This window comes from Mustela nigripes, chromosome 2 (genome assembly GCF_022355385.1).
Source record: "Mustela nigripes isolate SB6536 chromosome 2, MUSNIG.SB6536, whole genome shotgun sequence".
NCBI classification, from domain to species: Eukaryota; Metazoa; Chordata; class Mammalia; order Carnivora; family Mustelidae; genus Mustela; species Mustela nigripes.
Window position 1 is genome coordinate 217636286 of NC_081558.1, and position 23331 is coordinate 217659616.

Genomic DNA, 23331 nt, shown 5'->3' on the forward strand with positions numbered 1-23331 from the left:
GCCTGGCTCCATGTCCCTCCTGGGCCTTCGCTCTCCCAGGGCTGGTGGTCGTGGGTGATGGAACAGGCCTGGCTCGAGCCCACCCCGGTCTCCCGCCCATGTGCGCACTCCCTGGTCTCCATGGGGCTCTCCAGCAAAGCTTCTGGCGAGCAGCACTGATTTCCATCCGGGAGGCCTTCCTAGAGGTGATGGTGCCTCCCCTCCTCCCGCAGGTTCCCAGAGCAGAGGCCCTGCCGGCTGTAGGGCTGGCGCATCAGGCATGGGGCTGCTGAGTGAGCGCTGGCCCCGAGGCGGCCCTCCAGGTCCAGCCTGCATGCCCGCGAGGCCAGCCGTGGTGACCAGGGAGCCGGCCGGAGTGCACAGACACACGGGCCCCAGGGACGGGCCCTGTCCCCCACGGGTGGGACACCTGACCTGCACCCCTGGCCGTTCCTCACCTCAACCTACCCCCACTGCCTTCTGGGGAAACTGAGGCCAGAGGCACCAGCTCCCTGTGGAGGACAGGTACCCTCCAGCTGGGCGACTAGAGCCTCGGGGTCATACCCCCCTGCGGTGGCGGGCGCGCCCTCCCCTGTGACCTGTCCATAAAGAGCTGTCCCCCCGGACACACGCAGACACTGCCACGCTTTGGGTAGAAGCACCATAAATATATTTCTGTGTAGACAGGACACGATAAATAGTTGGTAGAAAACAACATCCGCACGGAGCCTGCTCCGCCAGGGCTGGCCAGGGCCATGGACGGGGACCCCGCGGGCGCTGAGGTAACGTCTGGTGGGAACTTTCCTCTCAAAGAGAAATCCCCGCGGGACGCGCAGCCTTGCAGGGCAGCCCGGGGCTTCTGAGACCTGCCTGCCAGCCGCCCGGTCCGACCCCGCGGTGCCCAGGGCAGGGGGTGGGCGGCCGTCCCTGCCAGGTGTGGGCTAGGGACCAGGACCATGGGCTTCCCCAGGCCTCCGGGGTGTGCAGGGGGCCGTCAGCCCGTCCTCAGCTTCAGGACGCGGGAGCGCGGTTCCTTGGCGCTGGAGTAGACGAGGTAGGAGCCGGCCGCCGTGCGGAATGCCTCCCAGTCTCTGCAGCCGAAGGTGGGGAGGCTGTGCACCGCCACGAAGCCCTCGTAGCCCTGCCACCTGCGGGAGACACAGCGTCAGCCTCACCCCTGCAGGCTGACCAGGGAAGCGCAGCGTTGCCCTCTAGGGCTGCACCCGTCCCTCCAACCCCTGGGTGCCCCTGGGCTGTGCGATCTCCCTGTGCCTACGGGAGGGACACGGAGCCTATTCAGCCTACGAAGAGGGAACCTGAGGCCCGGAAGGGGCCCCCTACCCTGTCCAAGACCCCGTAGCTCCTCATGTCCAGCCTGGGTCTTGCCAGCCCGCAGACACCCCCGTGGGTGGGGGACATGGGCGGGATCCCGGCCGTGCCAGAAGGTTGGTTGTTGGCGCTGAGCTGGGACCTCCCCCTCCTCTGGGGCCGGTGTGGACGGTGAGCGCCCCCACGCACGCCTGTCACCACACAGGTGTGGGGTCCCTCTGTTTTCAAAGGAGGTAGAAGCTCCTGGCACAGCGCCGGCCGACCGGCCCTGACCCCCGAGCCCGTCCATCAGGCCACCTGCAGAGTCAGCGGTTCTGGGCTGTGCCCCCACAAGCGATCTGTGGGCGGGTGGCGTCCCCAGGACAGGGCGCTGGGGCCTAGCGTGGGAGGGTTTTCGTCTGGACACTCGTGCGGGTGACTTCGTGGGGGAGCCGGGCGGCTCCTGTCCCCACGGCCCCGTGCGCCGCCCGCCAGCCCCTCCTGCTCACACGCACTCTGCATTTTCTTCCTGCGCATGTCCTTGTCCCTGATCCAAATTAACACCGTCTTTTATCAAGTTTTCTTTGATTCTGAATGCGATGCTTCTTCCACAGAAACCCTGAAGGTTGGGAGTCGCCCCGGCGGCCTTGTGTGTGGAAGCCCCCACGGCCTCCCGAGCCCCTGCGCGGCCGACTCGTCTTAGCCTCCCACGGGCGATTCTGTTGTTCACGTTTTCCATTTGGATGTTTAATCCCCGTGAAGCTTGTTTCTCTCCACGACATGAGGCCGCCTATGGCCTCACCCCCTCCAGATGGACAGGAAACTACCTACGCTGCTTTGTTAAGTGACACGTCACTTGTGACACGTTCTTGTCCCGTGGACGATGAGCCCCTTGTCGTGACTGGAAGCCGCTGGCTGTCCTCTGGGCTGTGAGCCCCCCACCCCCGCGGGCTCACTTCCGGCACAACCGTGGCCGTCTGCACGCGGCAGGACTCTCCTTCGAGAGCCTCCTTTGTCAGAAATTTCTGGGCCGCCTTCGAAAATCTGTTCTTCCACATGAGTTCGCAAACTCATTTGTCCTCTTGGAAATTCTACTTTCTAGTAAGTTAGAAAGCCTAACGAAAACCGGTGATTTTTCTAGCGAGTGCGGATGCCCCAACTGTCTGGAGAGGAGGTGAGAGACGGGCTGCGCCAGTCGCTGCGGGAGAAATCAGGGAAGGCGCTCGAGAGACACGCCTGAAAAGAGCCAGGCCCGGGCGGCCTTGTGCGGGGTTTCGGCCGGCCGCAGGGAGAACGGTCTGCTGGGGAGCAGCTCTGCGAGTGAACTAGCCCGGCCCACGGGCGGAGCTGGAGAGCTCGGCCTGTGTGTTTGCCGAGCTACGCTCCAGATCAGACGGGGTAAAGGTAAGTCCCCGCGAGAAACGTCAGGCCCGCTCCTGCGCTTGAAGTCAGGCCCGCGCGCTGGGACGTCGGCGGCGACCCCAGCCGCAGTGCAACACCGTTCGGGGCGCTCGCCTGCCGCGGGAAGGCCCGGAGATCCAACCTGCATCGTTACGTCCGCAGGCGGGCGGAGAAGAGCCAGGCCGGCAGGAGGGACCCAGCCACAACGGGCCACATCAGAACCACCGGGACACTCGGACCGCTCCCATCCGACAGCGACACAGAGCTGTGGCCATGGCGCCCCTGGCCAAGACTGTTCTGGGATTTCTAGCTACTTCGGCAAACCAGTGAGGAGAACAAACATTAGAAATCAGGGGACAAAGCTGCCTGTGCTCCCGGGTGTAATTTTACCCCCAGGAACTCCACGAGATTCTTCTCAAGAAAAACTAGCCGACCTGAGATGAGAATTCAGTCGGGCGTCTGGACGCGGCGGTTAAATCCTGGCAGCAGCTGGAAACGGGAAGGGAAGGGTCCCCGGGGTTGTGCTCACAAAACTTGAAAGCCGCCCAGAGCGAACCGAATGCTGAGGCCCCGCACCGTGTGAGACACACAAACCTGGGCCGATGGGGTAAGGGCGTCCGGCCACCATCCCGCACGGAGCTTCTCGCAGCGTGGAACCCCACGACCTCTCCCGCCACGGTGTCGGAAGCCTGCAGCTCCGGCCAGAAGCCCGCGGTGCGCGCGTCAGCGTGACCCCCGGGCCACCTGCTCTACTAGAATAGTGCGTCCCCAGCCCCCCGGGTAGACCCAGGGGGGAGGGAGGGGGCAGCCTTCGGAGGGTCTTTACCTGTAAATAATGCTGTTGACAGAGAAGGTGTTCCCGTCGAAGGAGTTCGCCACCACGAGGAAGTAGTCCTCTCCCACCGAGAAGAACTCCCAGTCCAGGGCGCTGCGGAGACGGGGGGCGGGCGTGAGCGGACCCGGGCACGGGCTCCGAGCCGGCTCTCCTAATCCCGGGGTCCCGTGACCCCCGAGATCCGGAGCAGTCTTCTCGCACGGTGAACCGGGTCTGCTCTGGGGAAGTACAACTCAGCTGTTTGCTTTTTAAAACATTTTTTTTTTTTTTAATTTATAAACTACAACTAGCATGAACTGTGTCACCTTAGCAGTTTTCCGTGGTCTGAGGACGTTAGTAGCACCGTGCAACCATCACCAGCGGCCGTCTCCGGGACTCCCGCTTTCCCAAACCCAACCTCGGTCCCCGTTAAGCCCCAGCCGGGCCCCCAGAGCAGGCGTATTTCCACTCTTCAGAGCCACGGCATTTGGTCAATTGTCCCTCAGCGGGCGGTGGACGGGGCCCACAGGATGGACCCACGAGCGGGATGGAACATCACTGGGCCGTGAAAAGCCGTGGAACCTGGGCTTGCGCCACACACGGAGGAACCTCGAGGACCGTGCCCAGGGAGGACGGCAGGCACCAGGGGTCCCCTCCCACGTGACTCCACGTGGACGAAACGTCCAGGATCGGGAGCTCCGTGGAGAAAGTAGACGGCTGACTGCCGGGCTGGGGAGGGGGAGGGACAGCCGAGTGGTGGGGGATTCCTCTTGGGGTGATGAAAACATCCTAAAACCACCTGGTGAGGGTTGCACGGATCTGCGAATTTAATGAAAACCATGGAACCGCGGCAAACAAGGGAAGTGCACGGTTGGAAAGCCGTAGGGCCAAGGCGAGAGTTTGGGCCCCACAGTCACTCAGCTGCCCTGGGAGGAGCCCCGAGAGACCACGGTGCGGCCCCACAGACGGGGACACGCTTGCGCACCGGGAGCCGCCGCGTGCCCGGCTCTGGCCGTGCTGCCCCCGAGGGCAGCGTCGCCCCGTAAGTGACCGGGCCCTGCCCCGCCCCCGCCCCCGGCCCCGGCCCCGGCGCACCTGCAGGTGGGAATCTCCTGGAACTTGACGAAGGTCTGCGCGGTGACGTTCAGCTCGTAGATGACCGAGTTGATGACGTAGGAGTCGTTGCGCACGCGCATCTCCACGTCGTAGCTGTGGCTGTTGGCGACCGCGAGGAAGACCCTCTCTCCAATGTGGAAAACCTCCCAGTCGGCGGCGCCGAACGTCTGGGCCGGGCGAGAAGGAGAGGAGTGTCCCTCTGCAGCGTCCCAGCTGGACCCCAGGCACGGCACGGCAGGCACCGGACCGGCGGCCCTCCCCCCGCCGGCTTTGCTCACTTCCCAGCCTCACGGCTGCCACCCCCGTCCTGTGTGTGGTGCCCAAAGGCGCCCACACCAGAGAGATCACCCGTGCCAAGTGCTTCTTAGCCTTCCGTGCCTCCCGCTCCCCCAGCCCCAGTGCTGCCCGTCCTGCAAGTTCCAGCCGCTAAAACACCTCTTCCGGGGAGCCCTCCCTGCTTCCTCCAGTCCCAGCTCTGACCTCTGAAGCAACCTCTAGGCACTTGTGTTTCTCATGACATGCTGTCCCGGGCCTGAGGCTTTGCCTGAGTCCGATCAACAGCCCCACCCCTGGGACCCCGTGCGTGCTGTTCCTCCAGAAACCCCTCATCACCCTCGAGGGTGAGGTGTGCCCGGGAAACAGGGCGGGACTGGGGACTGGTACGCGGGCAATGCCGGCGCGCTGTGGAGCCTCTGCCCAGAGCGCACGCTGCATGAGCTGACTTGCATGGGGGCCCAGGAGGGGGACGTTTCTGCCCCGTTTGTGGCCAGCATCTCGGGGATTATGGGGTGCCGGTCCCCAAGGAAGGATGGGGCCAGAGGAGCCCAGTGCAGGCTCTGAGCCCCGAGGAGAGAGGTGGGGCCCGAAATAAATGGGGCATTTTCCTGGGGCAACGAGGGGGTCCATGCAGGGGAGGCCCTTTGGGCAACCGCATAGGAAGACTGAGGATGGAGGGGGTCAAGCCGGAGAGGGCGAGCGTGGCTCCCTGTGCGGGTCTGTGGCCGATGGAAGAACCGTCGGGGAGCCTAAGCCACAGCGAGTGGACGCCGCCGGGCTCTCGGCGCCCGTGTCAGCACAGAGGGGTTCCATTGGCCCCGTCTGTCCCCGTGGGCCACAGAAGCGGGCATGTGCGTGGACGGACATCCAGCCTCCAGTGCAGACCACACCGTCCCCTGCTGACCAGGCGCAAACACAGCTGAGCCCGCCTCACGTGGAGGCTCCGGACAGGGCCAAGGGCAGGCCCACCCCACAGGGGCCGTGACCCCAGAATGAAGGGAATCCTGTGCACGCGGCGCGTGTTTGCCTGACTCCCCCTCCTGCCGCAGGGACAGGCCCTCGGTGGGTGCAGCAGGCTGGCTGGCTGGGGGTCTCCAGGGGAGAGTCTGAGCTTCCGAAGCGGCTAGACATGAGAGGGAGCCCCCGAGACAGGAGGGAGCCCCGAGGGGGAGCCCCAATGTCGCCTCTTGACCTCTCGGGGTCTCGTCCAGCTCCTGAGCTCACACCTGGGGCCGGCATCCAGGGACTCAGGGGCAGCCGCCGGGAGGCTGGAGGCTTCCGCAGAAGGCAAGAGCGATGTGTGATTGAGAGAAAAATGGATCGGAAACGCGGCAACAGCGCAAACACCGCCGCTGCCCACGCAGGCCCCGCGAGGACTCTGGGGAGAGCCGTCGGGAAACACGCCCGCGGCCAGCGCAGAAGTGGATGTTCTGCAGCGTGAAAACCGCGGGAGCCGAGGCGTCGTCTCTAACGGAAATGTCGTGTCTTGATTTGGGGGGACGGGACAGTTCCTGGGCTGTCCCGGAGGGACAATGAGGCAACCGCAGGGAGACCGTCCGGAGTCGTCTGAACGGAAGCGCACGACGGGGAAAAGAGGTCCTAAGACACACGGACAGAGCCCACGCCCCGCGGGACCATGTGACGTGGTCGGGCACCTGTGGGGGGCAGGAGGAGGAGACAGAGAGGACCTTACAGAGCCCACGCCCCGCGGGACCATGTGATGTGGTCGGGCACCCGTGGGGGGCAGGAGGAGGAGACAGAGGACCTTCACCAGCACGAGGGCTGGACTGTTTCCAGACTGGATTAAAACCACCAACCACAGGTCCGAGAAGGTCAGAGACCAGCGCAGAGTAAGTAAGAGACCCATGCCTGGACACGTCGAGTCCCCGTAGCTGGCGCAGAAGACAGGCTGAGAAGCTCGAAGGCAGCAGGAGACGACACGTCCTGGACGGCAGGGCGTGGGGACAACGGGGCAGCGACACCGGGGACAAGGGGAGCTCAGCGTCCACGGGAAAACGTCCTCCGCGTCATCGAATGGAAAACACGGGTGGGAAGGTGAGGGTGTGCGGGCGGACGTGCGGCCCAGGGAGGTGAGCTCCCTGGCCCATCTGTCACCTGCTTGGGTGTCACTGTCCTCACTTGCAAACTCGGGATGTGCGGCCCAGCCTGCCTGCTTGTCCCCTGTCCAACCCCAGCCACAGGACCAAGACCAAAGTGCGTGGCTCGAGGCGGCATTCTCTCCACGCCCAGCAGAGGGGGCCGTTGTCTGCCGGGGCCCCTCTGACCTCGGAGAGCAGTCCTCCCGCGGTCCTCAACGGGCCCTACTCCAGCGGCTCCAGAAACAGGTCTGGACCTGTCCTGAGGAGCGGAAACAGGTGGGTTTCGGCTGAAACAGTAAGACTCCCTGGACACGGACAAGGGGACGTGGACCCCCGGCGGTCACTGACTTGGCCTGGGCGCCGGGGGCTGGGCTCAGGCCCGTCTGGATGAGCGTGTCTGTGGCTCCACGAGGGGCGCGGGGTCTGTCCCCTGGGGTCGCCTCACATCCAAGCAGGCTCACGGACTCCTGCGGCCCACGAGCCGTCAGCATGGTCCCCAGGACACCTGCTGGGGACCCACGCCCGCGCGGAGAGTCACACGGGCGCGAACGGGAGCGTCAGTCCACCGGACCACAGACTGCCTCCAGCCCCGCGCTGGGGAAGCTACACCACGGGGAGACGCACGAGTACAAACGCGCGAGTCTGCAGCCCCGCAGGCACACATACGTACCCACGCCACACGCTCCTGCGTGCACACACCCGCACACACACTGTACCCACATACCCACACACACCTGCACACACACAGGCATGGGCACACCCGCAGTGATGTGGCCACAGGTGGCGTAACACCCCCCCCCCGGCACCAGGGCTTCCCTCCGCTCCCAGCCACAGAACCTCAGCCCGCTTACTCGCCTTCAGGACCAGCATGGAGGTGCGTGCAGACGGGGCCCCGAGGGGGGCTGTGGGAGGCTCCCGGAGCGCGGGCAGAGGAGGTGCCGGGGTGGGCGGATGGCCAAGGGGGTGGCTGGCAGCAGAAGGCAGGGAGGAGCCCTCGGTGCCTGAGTGGTTTGAGGGGTGTCGCCTGCCCCTGCTCCACGCCCCCATACAGCAAGGACTGGGGTGCCTCATGCACTTCCAATTCCAGGTAAGCAGGGGTTTCAGTCTGTGTGTGTCCTGTGCACTGCTGGGGACAGACTTTACGAAAGTTATTCACGGTTTACCTGGAGCCTAAGTTGAGCTCGGCATCTGGGGTTTTATCTGGGCACAGGGTGGCCAAGACCCCAGGAGGCCTCCCGGGGCCACAGCCATTGGCCGTCGATGACCCCTTCCTCCCCACGCAGGGCTGCTGGAGCCCCTCCCAGAACAAGGCCACCCCCGCACCCTCGGCTCCGAAGCCAGAGTGGGGAGCATCTGCCTGACCGGGGGGAGCAAGGGCCTCGGGCCTGCTGTCAGGCGGCTCCGGGACCCCAGGCACACGAGGGACTCACAGGAATTCCCACATCAGACAGGCCTGCCAAACCCTGCCTGGCACCCGGCGAGGTGGCCGGCACCTGCTGGGCTGGGCGGGCCCCTCCCGCCGTCCCTCTGCACGGAATTCCCCTGGGCCTGTCCCGACCGCCCCCGGCACGGTGCCTGTCTGCCCGGGCGCCTTGCCAGGATGATGGCTTTTCAGGGACTTGGCAGCCAGACGCACCTGGAGTCCCCAACAGCCTCCCTCGTGGATGGGTGGGCTCCCGGTGGCCAGAGGCTCAGGCTGGGCCAGGAGGCCCTTGGGTTCTGGCTTCAATGGAGCAAAGCATCAAGGTCGGGAGTGGCCGGGGGCAGGACAGGGAGGCAGGTGTGCTGCCAAGGGAAGGCGGGCGGCCCCCAGCGGGCCCCAGGGCAGGGCTGCTGCCAACCTCATGGAAGGCAGTCGGCCAGGGTGGGTGAACTCCAGTTCCGGGGGCTCTGGGGGAGCAGCACCCTCCCTGGCTGATCTCTGGGTCTCCCCCAGGCTGCCTGCCCCCCCCCCCGAGCCAACAGAAGGCGCCAGGAGGCAGCCTGCGTCCCAGGGCCACCCCGCCGTGCTGACCCCGAGGGGCTCTGCCGCCACCCAGCTTGCAGGCACGGCTGTCATCCTGCGAACTCTTGTCTGCCTCCCAGCTGCCTCCGGACACTCACGCACTCGGTGCAAACGGAGCCTCTGACGAGCCCCAGCTTCACCCGCTGCCCCCACACGCACGCTGACCGCCGGCTCCCCTCAGCCCGTCCCTCCCTCAGCGGCTGCCCCCGTCCCTGGCACCTGAGACTTTCCCCCGGGAGTCCTGGGGGCGCTCTGCCAGCCCCTCGCGCCCATCAGCCCGCCGCCCGGGGCCACAAACCCCGACGTGGTCAGCGGCTCCCTCCCCTCCCCCACGCCCCATGCTGGGTCCACATCTGATGACCGTGACCGCCGGCCCCACGGCCCGTGAGCGCAGGAGGCTGGATTTCCCGTGGACAGAGCTCCTGCCTTCCTGGACACACCCAGCCCCGGCCCCCTTGGCTCTACGATGAGGAGGCCCAGTCATCGGAGCCCTGTATCTGCCCCCGGCTGGAAGATTCTGGAATTCCTGGGGGGATGCTGTGAGCAGCCAGCATCCCATTCACAGGCCACCAGCCCCGTATGGCCAGGGCGTTCCTTGCGAGCCGACCTCGGGTGCCCAGCGTGCCCCAGCTCCTTGCCAGTACCGTCCTGCGGGACGTCCTTAGACACCGTCGGCCCCACGCCCGGCCCCGCCCTCTGGAAAAGGACCCCGAGGTCTTTCAAAGCTCCTTGCCTGCTTCAAAGCGCACGGTCACAAAAGATGTTGTAAAACTTCAAACAGGAAACACTCAGGCAATGCCAGGATCTAAAAGGATTTAAACACAGTGGGGGGATCGCTGGCAAGCCATGAAAGTGGGCTGCTGCGGGGCTGGGCGGCAGGTGTGAGGAGATGAGGCGCACAAGGGAAGGCCTTGGGGCAGGGCACGAAGTCGCTGGTCCCTCGGGGCCTCCCTCGGTGGCCTGCAGGGTCGGGGGACGGTGGTGCCCTCGGGGTTCTGGCTCCTGGGAACCCCCGCAGACTGGGGCAGGCGCTCAGAGGCTGCCCCAAAGTATAGAACAGAGGCTGCCATCGGGGCTGGCTCTCAACCGATGTTGCCGGGCATGGAGTCCTGAAACCACGGTCCGGGAGCCTCTCCCACCTGCCTTCAGCGCAGGCTCAGCCCCCGGGAGGGTCTGCTCAGCAACACTCAGTCTCTCGTCCCAGCCCCCGGCGGACGGAGAGCTCTCAGAGGGACGAGCCACGCTCACAGGTGCGGGGAGAACACAATGGCCCCAGGGACCCCTTCCAGGGCCCCAGTCCAGACTCCGGGCTCCCCCGCAGTGATGGGGCCTCGTATGGACGGATGGACGGATGGCCCCTCCACACCCCTCCCGTGCCCCCAGCTGGGTCCCCTTGCTTGCCGCCTCCGTGTTCTCCTCTGTGAACTGGCCTGCGGGCGAACCGCGAGCCAGCTGAGCGAGGGCGACCGCCGATCTGCCTTCAAATCTCTCTACCAGCAGCGGAAAGGCTTTCCAGAGAGGGAGCAAGAAAGGTTGGCACCCGTGGGAATCCCAGCGTTTCTGGCCTGAGGCCTTCAGGAACAGGAAAAACCACGTCCCAAGCACAGGGCAGGGCCCACGGCCATCCGGTCTGGCCGGCTGGGGAACCCGGCTTATCGTCCGGGGTCTGGGCCCCTGGAGACAATGTGGCCCCTGCCTGGGGGCTGTGGGCGACGGTGCCCCTTAAGGGCTCCCCGGGAAATGCCTCTGACTCCTGGAGCTCTGGGGAGAACACGCGGCCCTACTGTCCTTCACCGCCCCTGCCTTGTCCCTCTAGCAAGGAGCCCCAGCACAGACACTCAGTGTCGGACCCCACACCGAGCCTGCAGGCTCTGTCCACGGGGCGACTCCAGCATCGAGATGTCCCTGTCAGCACTTACGGTGTCCAGACCACCTCCCCGTGTCACTCCCGCCGAGCCCTGCCCTTGTCCGGGGTTTCAGCGGTAGGAGGAGCTCCGTGCCACCCCAGCGACAGTCCCCACACGCAGGTCAAGCAGACTCTGTTGAACAGTGACCACCCTGCCCGTGGCTCCTCGCACACGAGCCCCGGAGTGTTGCCCGCGGCGGCGGTCCGAAAGCCGGGGATTGCCGCTGCAACCCCAACCCGTCCCGCTCCCCTCTTTTCCCTTTTTGGGGAAGAAAATCCCCATCTCTGCCATGACCTTGTGTTCCAGCCTCGCGCAGGTCCTGCCCCTCCCCGGGAGCTGTTCCGTCCTGCTCTGTGACCCGGATAGCCCCCTGGGGACGCCGTGTCCGCAAGCCCCTCTCGGCGGCGTCTGCTGCGGCTCCGTCCCTCCGTCCTGCCTTCACGCCAGCCGGCCGCGCGTCCATGCTGTCCTCGTCTTCCCCAGCCGGCCCGGGCCTCTCCCCGCAGGCCAATGGGACTGTCCTCACCACCATCTGGGCGGAGCCGCAGCTCCCACTCCGATTCCCGGTGTCTGGTGACTCCGGTGCACGCAGGCGCACACGTCGTGGGCCGCGCCCCCCACCCGGTTTCCGTGTCCCACGCAGCTGCGCCGACCAGCCAGCGCCGACACCGGGTGGGGGCTGACGGCCGGTGGGGGCTTCCCGCCTCTCCTCCGATGGAGAAGCCACACGGCAGAGGAGCTTGTCACGCTTCACCGGGTGGGGACTAACCCTCGGTCGTGGCCTGGGTTCCTTCTCCCGCCCACGGCACAGCACACAGACTTCAGACTGGAAGTGGTCTCGTTCGGAACCCAGGGGAGAAACCCGCGGAGTGGCAGCCTGAGCCTCGCAGAGCTGGTCTCCGGGGCCAGCGTCCCCCAGCAGCCGGCACGGTCCCGGGTCTGGGAGCCCCTCGATGGCTCATTGCTCTCCGCTCCCGCGTCACTCCTTCTGGGTCTCCTGGGTTGATGCCCTCGGTCTGTCTCATCTTCTCCTGCATCTAGATGTTTCCCCCGCCTCAACTTTCCAGTCTGGTTGACATGTATCTTCCTGTAGGGCCAGAAACCCTCTTTTTAATGCCCAAGAACTGTCCCTTCATGGCATCTGGTACAGACTTTACGAAGGTGATGTCTCCTTGAGTTCTTCTGAAGGTAATTAGAATTTAAAGGGTAATTAGGGTAATTGCAATTTTCAAAATCCCTCGTGTTCCTAGAGTTAGCTGGGTTTGGTCCGGCGCGGGTGCACGTCTACACACGAGCTCGACTGTTTCGAGTCTCGGTCCTTCACCGAAGCCTGGAGGTCCCCCGCTGTCCGTGCGTGCCCCTGGGGAGGATGGCGGCGGGTGGCTCTGTCCCTGCCAGGCGGTGCCTCCGGGAGCAGCCCTTGATGAAGAAGGTGGTTCTACCGGGGCCTTCGGTTCAAGTGCAGAGAGTTGGGATCCCGGTGCTGGTAGCCACAGGACGACGATCTCCCGGACACCCTCCCAACCCGGCAGGAGCCTGAGTCCTACCAAACGCACGGTTTCTCGGTTCTGCTCAAGACCCGGCCAGGGTGGCCACGCGGCCGCAGGCAGCTCCCTCCTCGCTCATTACGGGACCCTGTTCTCGGGACAGTTCGGGGCCTGCTCCCTGCCCCCGCCCACCCGCCAGCTCCTTGGAAGCACTCATCCCGCATGACCCTACAGAATGAAGCCTTCCGTTCCCGCGGTCGCCCCGCCGCGGGCCCCCGATGCACGGGCACGTGGACCCCCTCCCCCAGCTGGCCTCCACACGACATCCTGTGCGGTTCCGCCATGAGCTGCCGTGTGCCTGTCACCGGGCAGGCCCTTCCACAATGGCTCTTCCGCCCCAGCCCGTGCATCCAGGCCTCCCATCGATTCCCTACGTGGCCACCCAGGGTCGGCTCCCAGACACTCCGGCACCACCTTCTCATGGGCTGGGCTCTCGTCCCACACCAGCCGGCCGCTGAACCCTTTCCAGTTGGCGAACCCACGCCCAGCCCCGTTGTTGGGCACGGCTCTGCCCCGGCCAGCCCACCTGGCATCTGGGGTCCTGGCCTCACGGCGATGGCGGGCGTCGTGGAGGGAGCTTGTGCTCGACGATCTGTCCACCGCTGGGCGCCCATCCCGGCTCGGCCAGGTGCCGGTCCCGGGACCCTGTGACCCTGTGCCCCGGCGCCCCCGGGCGTGAAGGGAGAGTGCGGGCGGCTCACAGGGCGGCGGTGAGGGCCGGCTGGGCGGAGGGGGCGAAGCTCCGGGCTCCCGCACTTTCCGCCAGCCTGGCTCCGTGCTCAGCCCCCGAGGCCCGCACAGAGGCCCGTGGCTGCGAGGACTCCTGCCCGCCGCCAGCCCTCTTCTTCTGGGTGCCCCGTCTCCGGAGTCGCAGCCCCAGGAACCCCCTCCTCCTGCCAGGAAACTCGGGGCCGTGCCTCGTGCTCACCCCAGGCCGCCTTGTCCCACACGAGCTTCAGTGTCGCTCCGCAGCTGCCCGGACCTCCCCGCGCTGGGCACACGGCTCAGCCACTCCCTCCTGCCCGCGGCCACGAGGGGCCACTCTCTTGGCTCTTCTCGGCGGCCTACACATCGCGGACCCGGCCGCCTCCCGCGGCCCCACCCTCTGCGGCTTGCCCTCATGTCCCTCCCCGAGGGAGCCGCACTGACTGCCAGGCAGACAAGCAGAGGATGTTCCGGAAGGATCGGGGAGGAGGAGTCCTGTCGGCGGCGACAGCTCTCCACGGTGATTGCAGTGAGCAGAGAACGCGGCCCGGAGCTCCATCGCGAGCCGGGAAGGCAGCCAGCGCCCGCCCGGTGTCCCTAGATGGGTGGCGTGCGTCCCCACCCCGCCCCTGCACCTGCTTCCCACGACCCTCAGCCAGGCCCGGAGCCTGCGCGATGGCGTCCCGATAGACCCGTGTGGCCCCTCGCTCCTCTGCACTTTGCCAGACTGCCCGTGGAGCCTGCAAGCCGCTGAGGGACTTCACGGTTTGAAGGGACAGTGGCCAGTGCTGTCCCTGCCCCCATACTTGGGCCCGCTGGGGACCTGCTGCCTGGCTGCCCTGGGGCAGGAGTCTGATGCCCACGGGCCCTTCAGACGGTCAGGGCCTGGCCAGGGCCCAAGAGCCCCACTGAGCACCCTGAGCTGCCCAGGAAGCTCCTGCCAGAGAGAGGGCAGGGCCGCCTCCTACCTCAGTGTCAGGCTCATCTCGGGGCAGCACGGGCTCAGCCTGAGCCTCCCGTGGGGGGCAGTGCTTGGTGAGGGCCTGCAGCCGGGCACCAGTCCTGGCTCTCCGGGTCCCCTGTCTCTAGCTGCCGCGTGGCAGAAGCCGGGTGGCCAACGGAGGCGGGACTCGGGGCTCCCACGGCTCCTTACCAGGAAGGCCTGGAAGAGCCGGAAGGAGCCGAGGAGCCAGACGTACAGGTGCGAGTGCAGCTTCGTGGATGTGCCGTTGAAGGCGTTGGCCACCACCAGGAACGAGTAGGGCCCCACGGTGAAGAACTCCCAGTCATAGGCGCCGGACGTGGCGATGGTCTGGTTGGCTTCGAAGAGGCGCGTCCTCGGGTTCCACTTGTAGATGACGCTGTCGATGTTGTGGTTGTCGCCTGCGAGCCAGCGGCCGCCGTGAGGGACGCCAGGCAGACGTCCCCCAGCCGCGGTCACTCAGGCCATCACCCCAGAAACCAGGCCCCCAGCCCTGGCCAGGCCTGGCCCCCACTCTGCACCTGGTGCGTCCCAGGGTTTGTGCCCAGAAGGCACGAAGCAACGTCCCTCATCCCTCCAGCGACTGCCCGCACACTGTCCGCAGCCGTCCCTCTGCCCGCCCAGCAGCTGACCTTCCCACCGCCCCAGCCCGCCCAGGAGGAGGCTCGTTAGTGGGTTAGTTAGCTGCTTCATTTCAAATGCGGTGGTCGGGCCCGCATCCCCGCCCCCACTGTGCGGGCCCCCACGCAGACAGTGCACCTGTCCTCCGGCCTGGACGGGAAGGAGGCGCTCAGGTGTGTTCACCCGGATGTCACCGGGCCAGGTGTGATTCGTGATTTGTTAACCAGGTGGAGACAGACTGGCAGGTGAGTCAGCCTCCCCCTCGCCCCACCATGGATTCCTTCCGTGTGCGTGGCCACGGCCTACCTTCCCGGTGGTTGGCCACGGCCAGGAAGTGCTCCCCAGCCACCTCAAAGGCCTCCCAGTCCCGGGCGCTGTGGGTGGGGACCCTCTGGTAAGGCGTGAAGCGCAGCTTCCTCTGACTCCACTTGTAAATGACGGAGAACTCCTGACCCTTCTCATTCGGCTCAAAATTAGCCACAGCCAGGAAGACCTGAAAGACAGAGCCCGGGACGCTGGCTCTGGCGTGGGTACGGGGGCTGCCGCTGCCGCGCGCCTGTGTCCCTTCGTCTCGTCGTCAGCCCGTCGCCCCCATTTCCATCCCCAGGCTTGGCAACGGCTTCATGCGCAGACTGTCCTCCATGCCCGGCCTGCGACAGGCCTGGAGGCAAGCCAGCTGGGTGTGTGGGGCTGGTCTGCTGAGCCCAGGAGCGGGCGTGCGTCTAGGAAGCCCTGCGCCTGCGTCAGGCACCGGACAGAACTTCTGCCCTTGTCTTGGCTGAATTTTCTAGTATTTCTTTGAGGCAACGTTAACATTTTTTATATGAAAATAACCCAAAGGCCAGAGCGCTAGTCAGCCATTCGCCGTGCAGGACGGGGAGCGCCACTGGGCTGGGGCAGACGGCGGGAGCGGGAGCGCAGAGCCCTGTCCATTCTGCTCCCCGGCCATCCTGGGGCGGGCCGCGGTGAGGGCAGGTTGTGCCTAGCAAACACGAGCTGTGGGTGAGCCACTGGGGGCTGGGGCGCAGGACAGCCGCCCCAGGACATTGCCCCTGGAGCCAAGGGTGTAGACGGAGCTGGTAAGACAAGGCATCGAGAGGAGGGCGTCCCTCGGACCCAGCGTCGGGGCCCCTGCTCCTTCTGGCCCAGGCTGCAAAGGGCCTGCCCGCAAGGGTCTCACCCCCAGCTCCGGCCCCGGCCCCCCGCCGGAGTCTGGCCCCTTCCCCAGAGGTTCCCACCTCATTGACCAGCTCCTCAAATGGGCCAACGAGCTTTTAGCTCAGCCCCGTTGGGTCTACGTCGAGCCGGACCGCAGGGTGGACGCGGTCTCGTCTCCATTCTGCAGGAAGCCAAACAGACTTCACGTGCTGGGATTAGAGACCCCGGCCAACTGCCCCACCGGGTAAGCTGCCGAGAACCCAGGTAAGACTCGGAAACCATGAGAAATACATTCCCGGATCATCCATGCGAGCTGTCCCAGCCTTTGGGTTTTCCCGAGAGGAAAAGACCGAGTCGGTCGCTGGCGCACACTTGCCTTTTTCCCGATGGTGAAGTGTCTCCAGGACTGGGCTTGGTGCGTGCGGATGTTCTGGTACGAGGCGAACTTGCCGTCTGTCCACTTGTAGATGGCAGACGTGGCTTTGCGGTTGGCGGCCGCCACGAAGAGCCCGGCCTCGGGGATGGCAAAGACCTCCAGGCCCAGCGTCTCCGAGGTGGTGAGGAGGCTCTGCTGCTCCTCCACATAGTCCAGCTTCTCCCTGGCCGCTGCGGCGATCGGAGCCGGTGAGGGCCTCCCGGAGCGGGAGCGCGACCCCAGGGTCCCACGCCCAGACACCCCTCGAGTACACAAGGGACTGGGGTCAAGACTCTCAAGCGGCGGCCGCAGCCAGCTCCCGTGTCCTGCGGGCGAGGGCCTCGGGTGCCCTGGGCAGCCTCGACTTCTCATCCCCACGCGGGAAGGCACCGCCGGGAGCGCTCGGGGGAACCGCACACCTCCAGCTCCCGCATCGCCGCCTGATGTCTGTGATCCGAGGGCGGACGGGGCGCCAGGAGGCTGCCCCCTGGGGCCACGGGGATGAGACGCGCAGGGGGGACGAGCCCTGCCCACATGACGCACGCAGGCCTGCTGGCCTGGGGGCTCGCTGCCCGCTCCCAAGCAGCACTGGCTCGAGAAGAGCCCCAAGTGCCAGAGCCCCCTCACCTGCTAACACGGAGACCCACTCGCTGCCCACGCACAGGAAAAGCCCCTTCCGGCTGGCGTCGAACCAGAACTGGGCGGCCTCCTTCCTGGTGCACGGAGGCCGGGAGCCTAGCGTCACCTTCACGTCCGTTTCTGGGGGAGACAGGGAAGGGGAGCGTCCAGGCGCAGGTTCCCTGGAGGAAGGTGGAGCTGGGAGGTTGCCCCCGGCCCGGGCAGTCCTGCCGCTGCCTCTGCACCCACGCGGGGACCGTGAGGACGCAGGGGTCTCCAACACGGCCCCCGGGAGGAAGTGAGGCCCCCACGGCAGGACGGAGGCCGCGAGGCTCACAGCCTCCCTGCCCACCGTCCCCTGGAATATCCTCAGTCATCACGGCCTGAGGCTAGTTTTGTCTTGTTCCCCGGCATTTGACCCCATCACTTCTGATGGCTCCACCTCCGCTCGGGTCAAGCCACATGGTCCTGAGGACGCTGCGAGACGGATTCACAGCGATGTGGGCGCTGCTGCCCGCGCTGGGGACACCTGGGCTCACAGCCTGCCTCCTGCCTCTTGTTCCGAGCTGGAACTGGACAGAAGCAGGAAATTTCCACTGGGCAGGGAAGTCATTTTCCTCTGGGTCTCTTCTTTTACAATAAAAATTATTCAAAATACAGTTACTATAAAATTATTCCAAATATCATGGCGATAAATGGCATCGATGTAGACTATCTTTGGAAAGATTTACTTACTTTACAGCAAGACAGAGCAGCAGTGGAGGGGGAGGGGCGGGGGGGGAGCAGACTCCCCGCTCAGCACAGAGCCCAATGTGGGGCTCGATCCCAGGACCCTGAGATCATGACCTGAGCTGAAATCCAGAGCCGGATGCTGAACCAACTGTGCCACCAGGCACCCCAATCTGTAGACTATTAAAGTGCTCCCCAACGTGAACAAATAAAAAGCAGCCGGGGGTGGGGTGGGGCGCCTGGGTGGCTCCGTCGGTGGAGTCCAACTCTTGGTTTCGGCTCAGGTGATGGTCCCAGCGTCCTGGGATCGAGCCCCGTATCGAGCTCCCTGGTCAGCAGGAATCTGCTTCTCCCTCTGCCCCGCCCCCTCTTTCTCTCTCTCATTCCTTCTCTCAAATAAATAAAATCTAAAAAAAAATAGCAGCAGACAAGCCAGTGTTGCTGGGACTTGGGAAACCCAGGCCAGGACTGGATTGTGGGGGTGATGTGCTCGGGGCTCCCCGACTGATGGAGTGTGACCCTGAGGCTCGGGAGGGGCGGGGGCTGTCTCCCTGGCGGAGTGTGGGGACGCGGCTGCTCCGGGGCAGGGGTGTGGCTTACACAAACCGCCCCGACAGGACCTCTCTACCTGGAGAGCACACAGGCACACACTAAAGAGAGCAGGGCAGGGGACCCTCGGGGTCCCCCGGGGTGGGGGGCTGAGGTGTGGCTGTCAGAGGCAGATGGGGACAAAGACCTCACATACTGGTGTGGGGGCAAAGCAGGCGGCAGATGAAAGTCCGAAGGCCCAAGGGGAGGAATGTGACGTTAGGGAACAGCCCCTGGCGTCCCAAGCAGGACCAGCGGTTCCCTGGGGACACCACCCAAGTGGGGTTTGGCGGCCACTGGGCAAGCCTCCTGGAGGAAAGGTGGATGGTGCTGGCTGGTTTAACGGAGACAGTCCTTCTGTTCATTTGGTGATCACTCTCCTGTCTGCTCCCAGGGGACGTGGGAAAGCCACGAGGCTCGTGGGGCCACCATCAGTGAAGGGGAGTGGGTGGCGTTGACCTACTAACCATAGGGATATTTTAGCACCTCATTATCTTCTGGCTTCCCTGGGATACCCTGCAGGACAGGAGGGATGGACAGCACGGCCAGCTCGGCACTCGGGCAGGGACAGAGCCGCGGGGTGGCGTCTGAGCCGGGCAGCAGGACCAGCTGCCTCACCAAGCCCTGCGGAGAGACGGACGGCGCGTTCAGAACCTCGTCCCCAGAGTGCCAGGACCCCAGGGCTCAGCCTCTCGGACCCTGGGGGAGGGTGGGAACGGAGGATGGCCGGTCCCTCGACCTCCGGAGCTAGGAGAGAAGAGTCTGCTGATTGGCTGGGGGTGGGGAGCGCTGAGAGCAATGGGGGGGAATTCTCCATCATTCTAAGGTAACTGAGTCACGGAAGGGGTTTTTCCTGTGAACTGACCTAGGGTGACCGGGCTGTATTGCTCATCCAACCATCTGTCCTTTTGTCTGTCCATCCGTCCGTCCACCATCCGTCCGTCCACCCGCCCACCCACTCATCCGTCCACGCAAGCGCGCCATCCATACCTATTCACCAAGCGCCTATCGTGTCTCAGACACGGGTCTAGACACAACACAGCACGAAACAAATCCCTTGCGCTCAGGGAACAAGCTCTCCCGGCTGCAGTCTAGGGGAGAGGCAGGTGCCGAGCACCCGGGGTCTGAGGGCGGTCGGGGCCGCAGGGGATGGGTGCGAGGCCCACCTCCGCTGAGGGGTGGGGGACGGTTTCCACAGAAGAGGGCACAGCAGGCCCCTGAGGGTAGAGGGTGTCAGCTGTGGGGGCCGTGGCCACGCGTGTGTCAGGAAGAGGGAACACGGCAGAATGTGCCTGGCCAGTAAGGGGTCCCAGTGCAGCCCAGGGTCCCTGATCCGCGTGGCACACAGCCCGCCTGTCAGCCGGAGCGTGAGGACAGCAGGCCTGCAGGGACAGTCCCTCTGTGAGCACTGCTGCTGCGGGCGGGAAGCCCCTCCCGTACCGTGAACAGGCCTTTGGTCCTCTTCCTGCTGCCGACGAAGAACCGGGCTCCTCGCACTGACAGGCCGGCCGGGAAGGGCACGTCAGCCATTCTGGAACCATGGGAGGGTGGTTTTAGGGCCACGGGGTGTGGCGGGGGCCGCAGTGTCACAGCCCATTTATGGAGAAAAGGGCGGGGGGGGGGGCAGCCCGGGCAAGATACTGGCTTCCCGGGGCGGCTGTAACGATCACCACGCACGGCGGGGCTTCAACAGCGGACGGTCCCCAGCTCCGAGGCCGGAAGGGCGGGTTCCTCTGGCCTCTTCCAGCCGCTGGGGGCTTCTGGTGGCCCTGGCTTGGAGCCCATGCACCCCTCAGCCTCTGTCTGCGGGTGGCCTTCTCTTGCCTCTTCTCTTCTGAGAAGGACACTAGACTCTGGACGGGAGGTCATCCAGGACGACCTCAACTGAACTTGATCACACCTGCAAAGACGGTCTCCAAGCAAGGTTCTATTCTGGGGTTCTGGCAGACCTCAGTTGGAGGGACGCTCTCTGCCCCAGAACAGGAGTCGTCCGCAAGTGTGGCTGCGGAGTTGTCCATACAGTGGCTCCTCCATCTCTCGGGAACCTACCGTGGCTCCCACTGGCATTGAGTCCCCAGTGCCCACCCTCCCCCAAGCCTGCGGGGGAGCAGATGGTGTCTGGGAGGGAGGGGTCCCTGCTGGGGACCTGGAAGATGTTGGAAACGTGGCCAGAGCTGGACTTTGATGTGGACACGGCGGGTGAAGCTTGGGGTTGGTGGGGGGAAGGTGGGTGTCTGCTAGAGGGGAAGGTCTGGCTGAGCCTCTGGGGTGGACGGGCCAGGTGTGTGCTCTCTCCTCACTGCCTCCTGCATCTCGACGCCGTACCCTCCCGTAAACACACCTGCCTCTTCCAGCCTTGCATCCGGCTACAGCAGGCCACCGTGCGGCCGGTTCCTGACCGCCATCCCAGAATGTGCCGTGTTCCCATGGCAGCTCTGATCCCAGCGCGCCCTCCATGCACCCGCGAGGCCTGTGAGGCCCGATCCCAGGGCCCAGATTCCTCCTCGGCCCCATCGGCTGCAGCCCCAGCTCCTTCTGTCCCCTCCCTTGGCCCACGCTCCTCCCCGTCACAGAGCTGTCCCCACTGCTGGGTCCCCACCGTCATCGCCCAGTAAAGGCCCTGCCGCACCTGGGGGTCCCGGAGGGCACTGGTAGTAGAGATGTACTTAGACCAAGTGTGTGAATGAATGCAAGGATTCTTTTCATTGTGGACTAAGTGTCCTCTAAGAAAGCAGCGTGAGAGTCGACCTTTGCAAGTAATATTTGCAATAATGATAGATTTAACGTAAACAGCACAATTTATGATTTAAAAAAAAAAGAGTGCCCAGCGCCCCTGAGCCCTGCTGGAAGCTGAGGGTGAGGGGGGTCGTCAGCAGCTGGCGGGGCTGTAGGGCCCTCTGCCTCCCTCCCTGGCCCAGCCCAGCACCCAGGGGACTGCGGGCCAGGGAAGGCGCTCTGGCCTCCGCGGGCCTGGGGCTAGGGTGGTGCTGGCATGTCTAGCTGGAGCTGTAGTGGCCTCGCACTCCCTGGGTCCCGACCAGCAAACTGGGTCTTGGGTCCAACGATGTGCTGACACCACAGAGCCGAGCCGGGCTCGAGTCGGGTGCCGGAGCTCCTGGTGGGTTTGCTCTGTGGGCTTTTGCAACGTGACCATGATCTGCGGGCGCGCCCCTCCCCCAACCCCTGCCACATCCAGCGCCCCCGGCCTGGGATCCTGCGTCCGCCCCACCCACCCCGCCTTTCCAGGGGATGGGTTTGGTCCCGGACCCCCGATGACCCTGTGTTCCTGCCCCAGAGCGTGGTTCCCAGAGGCTGTTTGCCCACAAGCCCAAGTGCCCAGGGTGGGCACTGCACAATGCCGGCCGTGCCTGGGACAGCCGCCCCGCCCCGCTGCCCTGGGCGCGTCTGGGCAGGCGTTGCACAGCCCCGTGCCCCCTCCCCGGGCGTCCTGCTACCTACATGTCCACCGGGAGGCCGCAGTCCGTGGTGAGGGAAAAGGATCCTTCGGACACGGCCAAGACCAGCGTGTGCCACTGGCTGTCCATCAGAGCGGGGCTGCGGAAGGTCACCCGGGTTTGCCAGGCCCCCGCCGTGTCCTGGCTGAGGAAGAGGAAGTGCAGCCGGGTGGGCGAGTACCGCAGGCCCAGCAGCAGGGCGTCCGGCTCCTCCGCCAGCACTGTGAACAGGTACTCGTTCTTCTGAAAGACAGGGTGAGGCCGGAAGGTCAGACAGGGGAGTGTGGGGCCGGGGAGGCTGGGCAGGAGAGCACGGGGCGAGGGAGGGGAGGGCAGGGCCGGGGAGGGGAGGGCAGGGCAGGCTCACAGGCAGGCCGTACTGCGGTGGCCCGGTCTGTGATGAAACCCACCAGCCCCGCTCCCACCTATCGGGACGGCTACTCTCCAACGCGCAGGACACGTGCTGGCAAGGCCGTGGGAAATGGAGCATTGGAACGGGGCGTGGAGGCGCGCCCTGGGGACCGGGGGTTGCCGCTCGCTGTAGCTGTTGGGGAGAACAGAGGGACGGGCCCTGGAAACCAGCGCAGGACCCAGCAAGTCCTCTCTGGGCCAGAGCGCGGAGGGAGGGGTGGGTCCCAGGGAGAGGCGGCACGCGGACCCCATCGTCCACAGGCGCTCACGTGCAGAAGCGGCCCAGGGGACCCGTGGTCGGCCTGTGGGAGGCACGGTTACTCAACGTTGGACACGTCCCAGCATTCACACGGATGACCCTGGAGGCCGCACACTAAGTGAAGTCGGCCAGTCCTGCAGGACATGGACCACACGGTCCCACTTCCGCGAGGGGCCCTGAGCCGCCACGTGCAGAGACAGAGCCTAGAACAGGGGTGTGGGGGCTGGGGCAGGAGCGGCCGTGGGGCTCCGCGGGGAGATGGGAAAGTCTGCACCCGGACGGTGGGGACGGCTGCACGAGTGTGAAGGCCACACCTCGCCTCCCAGCTTGGACCATGCACATCTGAGCACCCGTCGGAGGCCCTCAGGGGCCCCAGCTCCCAGTCCACCCCAGCTGGCAGCTCCAAGCTGGGCACCAGAGCGGGCGTCGAAGCCAGGCTGCAGCGTCTCCCGCAAGCCTCCATCTCCTAAAACCACGACCCCCGCCCGGGCTACAATGCCGCGGACATAGTACAAGCCACCACAGTCCCCGTATTCGACCTAATACCTCACCCAGGAACACACACTTGGCACATGCGGGTCACACTGCCCGTGGTGCTGAGGGGACACGGAGGCCCCATTGCTTTCCAGGCTGGGACGGGGCACCCGGACAACTTCCATGGCAGGGGAGCTCTCTCCCATGTGGCCACTCTCAGGGAGGGGGAGGCGAAACGTGGAAGCCAAGAACCACAGTCAGGATGAAATCCTCACGGTGGGGCTGGGGACACGAGACAAGAGGCCGGGAAGGGGCATTGGCGTCATAGCCACGGCCCTGCTGGGACAGGAATGCCCACGTCCCGGGTTCTGGCTTTGGGCACGCAGGATCCAGCAGCCCTGACCTTCCTGGGCCAGGGTGTGCCTCCCACCCCGGGACCCTGCCCTGCGGGATTTCTCAGTCCC

At 65.4% G+C, this 23331-nt stretch overlaps 1 protein-coding gene across 1 annotated transcript in view; it reads right to left on the minus strand.

Annotated features, from left to right (window-relative positions):
• Positions 1–632: 632 nt before the first annotated feature.
• The window catches only part of TSPEAR (thrombospondin type laminin G domain and EAR repeats), a 239321-nt gene continuing 216622 nt past the window's right edge, over positions 633–23331 (minus strand). Inside the window, exons 3-12 of the mRNA XM_059392499.1 lie at positions 21728–21966; positions 19709–19799; positions 18736–18892; positions 16961–17092; positions 16295–16524; positions 15067–15253; positions 14311–14540; positions 4598–4785; positions 3515–3616; positions 633–1127 (exon numbers count right to left, since the gene is read on the minus strand). Coding sequence (XP_059248482.1) covers positions 974–1127; positions 3515–3616; positions 4598–4785; positions 14311–14540; positions 15067–15253; positions 16295–16524; positions 16961–17092; positions 18736–18892; positions 19709–19799; positions 21728–21966 — 1710 coding nt within the window. The 3' untranslated portion in view covers positions 633–973. The remainder of the gene's footprint in view (positions 1128–3514; positions 3617–4597; positions 4786–14310; positions 14541–15066; positions 15254–16294; positions 16525–16960; positions 17093–18735; positions 18893–19708; positions 19800–21727; positions 21967–23331) is intronic.